The 8047-nt window shown below is 52.5% G+C and overlaps 1 protein-coding gene across 1 annotated transcript in view; it reads right to left on the bottom strand.

Annotated features, from left to right (window-relative positions):
- Nucleotides 1-123: 123 nt before the first annotated feature.
- The window catches only part of DBF4B (DBF4 zinc finger B), a 9842-nt gene continuing 1918 nt past the window's right edge, over nt 124-8047 (bottom strand). Inside the window, exons 2-11 of the mRNA XM_010724436.3 lie at nt 6981-7172; nt 6187-6237; nt 5570-5639; nt 4780-4844; nt 4425-4461; nt 3132-3174; nt 2474-2590; nt 2170-2278; nt 1386-1495; nt 124-1224 (exon numbers count right to left, since the gene is read on the bottom strand). Coding sequence (XP_010722738.1) covers nt 525-1224; nt 1386-1495; nt 2170-2278; nt 2474-2590; nt 3132-3174; nt 4425-4461; nt 4780-4844; nt 5570-5639; nt 6187-6237; nt 6981-7172 — 1494 coding nt within the window. The 3' untranslated portion in view covers nt 124-524. The remainder of the gene's footprint in view (nt 1225-1385; nt 1496-2169; nt 2279-2473; nt 2591-3131; nt 3175-4424; nt 4462-4779; nt 4845-5569; nt 5640-6186; nt 6238-6980; nt 7173-8047) is intronic.

The raw sequence follows: 8047 nt of genomic DNA, 5'->3' as shown, positions 1-8047 counted from the left end.
AGGGCAGCCGTGCATCCCATGGAGCAGAGCACTGCAATCCCCTGCAGTTCCTTCACTCCCCCCCAACCCACCCATAAATTCACGCCATTCAGAGTTTGACACGTCCCACCCAGCACACGGCTCTCTGCTCTTTCATTTTATTAAAAGTTCACCGAAAACGAAATCAGCTTAGTGGCAGTTAAAAACATCTGTAAGCACAGCCACCCCAACCACAACCACGTCCCAGAGGAAGATGCCGAGGTCACAGCCCATCCCATGGATCCCAACAGGAGAGAGGCACTGCAGAACCCAACGGCTGGGAGGAGGATGCACCTCCTGCTGCTGTGGGGCGATGGACTGAGCTCAGTGCACCGCTCTGCGTCCTTCTCCCAGGGGCTGGGGCAGAAGGTTGCATCCCATAGCACTCCCCCCCTGCCAGAGCCCAGGGCAGCAGGCGCTGGATGAAAACGTGTTGCCCCCAGGAGGCGTGGGGCACTGCCCAGCTCTCACTGAGGGCCCGGGGAACAGCCAGGAGGTGGTTAGAATTAGTCCAGCTGCCAAAAAAGGTCTGAAATCGGGGGAAAGGCAGCTCTGCTCCCTGCACAGCAGTTTCTGCAGCTCCTGTCCGACTCTGAGTTCCGCCGCAGCACCAGGCAGAGCTGTGAGTCGTAGCCACTGTCCCGCACGCTGGTGTGCGTCCTCTGGAGCAGATCCCTGTCCACAGAGCAGATCCTGCTGTCCTGGGGCAGCGTGGAGAGCAGTGGGACGTCCCAGTCCAACTCAGAACTCATCCCAAAGCCACGGGGAGCTGTTGTGCTGTTGTGCTGAGGGGTCTGCAGGAACACAGGGCACCGAGTGGGGTCGGTCCTCAGCTCCACTCGAGGCTTCTTCCCCAGGGGGGTGGGCTGAGCAGGGCACAGCGGGCGCTTCCTGCAGGCAGGAGGGGCGTGCAGAAGTCTGTGGGGTTCAGATGGAGCAGCAGTTGCTGACCTGAATTCAGCAGACAGTCCAGAAGGGCAGCTCCCACTCAGTCCCTCTGCTTCTGTGGGATTACCGACCCCGTTCCTGGGCAGACGGGAGGAGCACCCCTTGGTGTCGGGGCCAGGATCAGCGCTCAGCAGCCCCACAGCCCCCTGCTCACACTGCTGCCTCTCCTCCCCCAGCACTGCTGTCAGCACCTCAGCTCCTGCAGCACACTGTGCTCGAGGCATTAAGTGTTCATCTGTCAGGCAGGGCAGCGGCACCCTGAAAAGAACCATCCATTAATGATCCACCTCAAGGCCCAGCAACACCCTCCCACACCAAGATGAAGCTTTTTTTCCCTGCAGCGCAGGAGGCTAGGAGCCCTTCCTTGGGCAGTTTCAGACTGGTGGGGCTCAGCGCACGATGACAGACACACAGTGTACCTGGGCAGCTGCCCTGTGATGCTGTTGGTGAGCTGCGCGATGACGTGATCCACCAAGGCATAATGAGAGTCATCCAGGGCAAAGCATCTGTGCTGTGGGCTCTGCAGGTGCTGGAAGGAGGAAAAGGCCCTTTGGCAATGCTCATCCTTTCACAAGAGGGATACACGCAGGACCAAACAGCTCCCACAGCCCATAGGGCCCCAATGGCACACAGCCCTCACTGGACAGCCCCACTGCTTAGAAACAGGTTTAGGAAACGTAGGCAATGCTTCACCCCTGGCTGCTTACAGACAGTGTTCTGTTCCCATAGACACCTGATAATGAGGGGCTGTGCCTGTATCTAACAGCAGCCCACAGCTTTCCTAGCAGTTACTAAAATGCAGATCCCAAATACTTGCTGTCTATCACTGAAGGTTGGGCTCTGGAAGCCACGCTGCTGTTCTACAGGAGATAAAACCCTGTTCTTATCTCTTTGATCAGCCAGTGTCCCCCAGCTGCTATGGAACAGCTCACCTTACACACCAAGTGGAGGGTTACATCTTGGAGGCTCTCCAAGACCCACAGATGAGCATCTCATGATCTCCAAAACCACTTCTGGCCCAAACCAGGAAATCTGAGCAGCTCTATGCCTTCTGCCTGCAGGGCAGATCCATCCACATCAAGGCCACATGAACGCACTCTCCTTCCAAAGGGACTTACCAGCAACGGTCACATCATCACCACCCACTGCACTGTGCAGCCCCCACAACTGCTGGGATGAGCCAGGATGTGGCTATGCCTTTACCTTCTGCAGCTCTTCGAATGTCTCCTGGCAGCACTCACAAAATCCCCTTTTCTTTTTTGGCACTGCTGTGGACTGGGGGCTCTTCTCCTCCTTGCAGCCCTCCACAGCCCTGTAAGATGACAGCAAAGCTCTTCCCTGCCCTCCAGCAAGCATCCAGCTGTCAGTTCTGGAGCCAAGGACACAGCACTTCCTTTGAGCTACAGATACTGAGTCCAGAGCAGGTCTCCTCTCACCCCACAAGTGCTTCTGTAAGCTCCATTAGCCATCAGGATTAAAAGCCTGCATGGAAGTGGCTACAACCTACCTGGCCCTGAAGGAATTGGAGAGATTCTCTGGAGGCTCGAAGGGGCTGAAGCCCTTGGGTGCCAGGAGATTGAGGCCAGGAAAGCTCTTGAACTGGTGGTGGAAGGGCCGGAATTGCCTGGAAGAAGCAGATCAGAAAGCAATGGTGGCATGATCAGAGCTGTCCCTCCCTCAGATGGGTATTTGATATACAATTTGACCCTGCAGTCACCTTAAATGTTGTCCTCAGAGCAATTAATTAGTGCTCTGAGCACTGTTAGAAACACCACAGAGTTCCAATCCCCCCAGGCCAGGTGCTGTAATCAAGTTACAAGCTCTGACCTCCTGTGCTTTAATCTCTTTCCCTATTTCAGAGGGCTCAAGCAGATTAAGTGACCTGCGAGGATCACATGTGGAAACTGAGCAAGGAAGTAACTGCTGCCAGGTCTCACCGAGCACGTTTCCCCAGTGACACACAAACCATAAAGATTGTTTCTCTAAACCCTATTTGCTTTCTCTTGGGAAATGCCATGGAGAGCATCACCTTCCTTCAAGGAAGCCACACTCTGCCCTGGGGACAGAATATCCGCCATCCCACAAGTGAGGAGAAACAGTAAAAGGTTCCTCCCCCAGGAGTTCTAACGTAGTTTGGCTGTGATATTTGGAAAGGTCCCACTTACCTGCTCTGGTCCTCAACCTTCAAAAAAGGGGGCTTCAGTTTTCCTGCTGGAAAGACAGCTGGGTTAGCAGTGACCCTTTGCCAAATTCATAGAATCATCGAATGGTTTGAGCTGGAAGAACCTTCAGGAAGAACCCCTGAAGGTCCTCCAGTCCAACTAGGGACCCCACAGGGTCACCCACAGCCCCACCACGAGCTCAGAGCCACTCCAGCCTGACCTTCCCTGCCCATTCATTCATTCCCCAACAGAGCTGGGCTGTAGAGCCAAACTCATCAGTACTGCTCACACCCACGAGCACCACACCTGAAAATCCAAGTTGAGAGCTGGTTAAGAAACAAACTGCAAGGTGTTCCTGCTGGCACCTGCCTGACCCTCAAACCAACTCCCTCATGCCTCCCTTACTGCCTCTGAAGGAGGAGGTTTTGCTCCCTTGCAGCTCAGTCGTATTTTCCGTAAGGAAGTTTCAGCCTCATTCTTCCAGAATGCTGAACCCACCTGTCCTCAGCAGTGCATTCCTCGAGTCTCAGCCCTGAGCTTGCATCAGATGCAGCCCTACGTCACCGAGGCAGCTATTTACGTGCAGGATCGATGCTTCTGCATAAGTGCTGGTGGCAGAGGGCTGAGCGGTGACAGCTGTCAGCACACATCCCCAAGAAGAGCTCAAAGTGTGCCGTGACCATGAGCTCTGAGCTTGCAGCATGCAATCTGCCTTATCTGACAACTTCTTGTACCCCCCCCACACCACCCTTCCACCAAGACTGGAAAAATCATACTGGAAGAATCCAGGTTGGATTCTGTTCTGTGATGCTCTCCAATGAGCTGAATTAAGGAGCCACAAACGGGCCTGTATCACCAGTGCCAGTCCCAGCACCACACCTCTCTCCTGCCTCACTGCAGATGAGAACCTGGGCTTCCCAGCCCCCTCCCTGATTGGTGCCTCAGATGCATATTTCAGCCTAGCAGAAATGAGTGGGTTGTGAGGAACGTGCTCTCTGCTGGAGGATGCATTATACTTCAGAACTTTGCTGGAGCCAGCAGGCTGAGCAGTGCCAGCAGCACAGCTGCTAAGTGCCTTGGGATGCTGGGAGTAAAGCTGCAAACTGTGGGGTTTTAAGAACACTGCCTGTATTTGAAGGCATAATGCCCTCAGCTGCTCACAGACAAGGAGCTGCAAAAACTGCCTTGGGTCAGTCACCGTATTTTTGTTTGTTGAAGTTTCAGACAGATATCCAAATTCTGAGGTTTCAAGTGGCTCTGAGTGTGAAAGTGCAGAGAAACAACTTCCAGGCCTACCTGTGTGAGCTCTTTGTCCAGACACGGGGCACCGTGCCTGCAGGAGAGAATGACACATTCAGTATGGGAGGCAGTGCAGGCAGTGTGATTTCTGACCCCAGGGCAGCAGTGAGATTACAGCACCCACCCACCACTCCACTGTCTCTGCACTGCAGACTGTACCCCCTTCCCACCCCACCCCTCCAGTATTTTGGCTGTCAAGTTACCTAGAGGTACTTCAATATGATATCCAAGTTGCTGCTCTCATCTTCTGCCCTACCTTCATGTTGACCCCTCCATTAGATGAGAGATGGATTTCTCAGAGCTATTGAGGGGTCCTGAGCACCTACAGCTGGGCTGAATTTAGGTCACTCACCTCTGTCCTCTGCTTCCGTGCTCCTGAGGCAGCACGCAGCAGCTGCTGAGCGTACGACAACATTTCTGTGGGGGTGGGCTGTCAAGGAGCTCAGCATCACCACTGCACAGTTAATGCACCGAGAGCCAGCCAAGGAAGAGTTGGTGCTCTGAGGAAGGCATCCCATCCCGTCCCTTGGCTTTAAGCCTCTGCAGCAGTGGGCACTACCAGGAATTGTTCAGCATGTGGACGCTGGAAAACCCTGACAGATTTGCAGCAGTGCTGCAGCTCAGAGCTGGCTGCTCAGGGCTGGGTGCTCGCAGCCTCCGCCGCACATCCAGACAAGTGCAGCCACAGCAGTATGTCACTGTCATAGCACACTCAGGAACCTTTTACTCCAGACCTATAATTAGAAGCAGAGTTTCATCATCTGTCTGTCCCATCACCCCCTTCCCCATCCATCACCGAGGCAGGAAGCACCTTCCAGCACAGGTCCTCAACCAGCAGCACCCCCTAATTAACCGAGTCCCGCCATTATTACCATCTGTATCTCCAGGTCGATTAGTAAAAGTGGTGAATTCAGGACTGACTGAGCTATTAACATTTCCAATAGTCAGTACTTTACAACACAGTCTGCACTTGCTATGGTGAACGTGACAGTAGCATGTTCTACACATGCAAAGCATCACTAAGTACCACATATTCCTCATAATTCCTCTCATCTTCCATCCCACACCCACTTTCTGCACAGCCTCTCTCTAAAATAATAATAAATTCACCGATTCCCTGAATTCCACATAACAGAGGATACCATCCACATGCACAATCTGGACTCCCCACAAGCGAGCGTTGGCGAGGATGCTGCTGCCACTGCAGGTGTCCTGTGAAAACAGAGAGGTTTGGCAGCAACAAACCCAGTTCAATGGGGTTTTCTTGTTGCCCAACTGACAGGCCAAAGTGTGGGAGTTACCAGCATGTGAGCTTCGGGGCACAGAAGGTTCAAACTCATCTCTACCTACCACAGGTCAACAGGAAAATGTAGCTCAGATTTTTAATTCTCACTATTGTGTGAGCTCCTTAAGCAGTCACTGACCGACTCCAGTGCTCCAGCAATGTGCCTTTAGGTCTAAAATTTCACGTAGTTATGATCCCGTGTTAACAATTCTCTTGTGTGGAGCAACCAGATCGTTTGGACAGACCTTAGGAGCAGCTAACAGGGAAGGATGGCATGGCTCTGTGAAGAAGCACTGCACAGCATTCTGCAGAGCCACCAGCTTCATAGAATCATTGGACAGATTTGTACCTTTACCAGCCCCAGTCTGCTCCCCTCAGCAGGAGGGGCTCTGAGAGCACCTGGCACTGGTTCTGCACTGATCAGCAGTCCTTTGAACGCTCAGCTCAAGGAAAGCCAGGCCACGTGCTGCTCACCTGATTCTTCATGGCCTTCTGCAGCAGCTCCCTTCCCCTACTGATCAGGGCCTGCAGAGAAAGCAGCCGAGCATTATGTTCCAGCATCAGCTCCCAGCAGCAGCAAGCTGAGGACAACGAGGCTGCCCAGCAACAATGATTTCTAGAGATGCTTGCTCTGCTGAGGAATCTGGCCAAGACTTCATCTCAAAAGACAGCAGGACTTGCATTTCCAGGGAACACAAACCGCAGACACCCTTCACATCCACAGTAGGCAGCCAGTCAGCCAAGGCTTGGCTTTTATTGAACAACTTCAGCGTGAGCCAAGAGGAAGCAGCAACTCAGCTCTGCAACCCCACGTGCCAAGAGGCTGGCAGGGGCTAGAAATGTCCTTGCTAGCCCTTCCTGGGGAGCCAGCTGCTGTGCCCTGCACCTGTGCCTATCAGCACACAACTACAGCCTGCAATGGTTCTGAAGCAGATTTACTTTGCTTACATTCCTGTTGTGTTTTTTCTTTTTCCCTAGATATACTCCTGCACTGGGATGGACTGCCTGTTCTGCTGGGAAGCCAGCAAAGCCCTCAATTTCCTCTGCCATTTAAGTAGATGTCCTTTGCTACTAGCTCAAAGCTGTGACATGCACGTTAGAGAGAGAAAAGAAGCACAGACACCAGGAACGTTGGTACAAATGAGAATGGAAGAAAAAAAGAACAACGCAGTTACTCGGAGCAGCAACAGACACCTTCCAACACTGGCTGTACTCTATAAATCCCTTGGGATAACCTTTGGGCTGGCCTTAATCTAAATAGCTCTTACGGTGTCTGGTGGCTTCTGCTGAGGTCTGGCGTGGTTCTCTTTGGAGGAGGAAGGTGTTGAGCTCTGGGCTTTCGTATCCTCTGAGGTCACACTGCTCCTCTTTGCAGCCTGAGCCCTGGCTCTGCTTCGCTTGGCTTCTTTTTTGCTGGACACCACACAGCTGACTTCTTTGCTTAGGAAGCTCTCAGTCACCTGTAGCAAAAGACAGAACAGAGCAGCTCAGAAATACTCCAGCAACACATACAGAACTTTGCACCCAAGGCAGAAGATGAAGAAAGAGGTTAGAAACCAAAAAGCCTCATTTAGGGCACTAACAGAAGCTCAGTGGAAGCAGAGAGATATAGGGTATGAAGTACACAGGAGGATACAAATCTGTGCAGTCTGAAGTCACAGCTGCTAAACAAGGCCACCCTGCTGCCCCACAGAATGCAGTGCCACAGCAGCACTGCTCACTGCCCTGCAGCAGTGACTTATGCCGCAGGATACAAAGGAGGCTGCAGGAAAAGAGTGCCTCAAAGTCTCCCAGTGCAGAGGTTTGGGCTGTGACTGCTGACAAATGCACCCAAACACAGCATCTCCACGAAGGGGGAAGGAATGAGAACCCTGCTACAAGAGGACTGCATTTCAGGGGGGAGTGAGATGTCTGATCAGAAGCCAGAGGGACAGTCAAAAGGATAAAGTTATTTCCAACTATTGTGGTAGCTGCACAGAGAAATAACCAACCACTGGGAGTCTTTCTCAGACTGGAAGACACGAAGTGAAAAGAGACTTGGAGAGCATTCCTCAGAGGGTTGGCAGCACATCCAGGCAATGACAGAAGGAAACCATCAAGTTAAGCATGGATGTATGGTTGAAGAAAAGGGAAAAAGTGCAAATCAGCCCAGCTAAGCACCTCGCCAGCCAAAGCAAAATCCTAGGGCAAGGTCTACAGAATGAAAATGTGAGAGCAATGCAAAGCGCTTACACCTGCATCTGCAGGACAAGGGGAAACGGTCTCCAATTCAAAGAGGGGAGATTTAGATTGGATATAAGGAAGAGGCTGTTTACAAAGAATAAGTTTTTTTTTT

The sequence above is a fragment of the Meleagris gallopavo genome, chromosome 29 (genome assembly GCF_000146605.3).
Source record: "Meleagris gallopavo isolate NT-WF06-2002-E0010 breed Aviagen turkey brand Nicholas breeding stock chromosome 29, Turkey_5.1, whole genome shotgun sequence".
NCBI classification, from domain to species: Eukaryota; Metazoa; Chordata; class Aves; order Galliformes; family Phasianidae; genus Meleagris; species Meleagris gallopavo.
The sequence above is the reverse complement of the archived record's forward strand: the minus strand, read 5'-3'. Positions and strand labels throughout refer to the sequence as shown.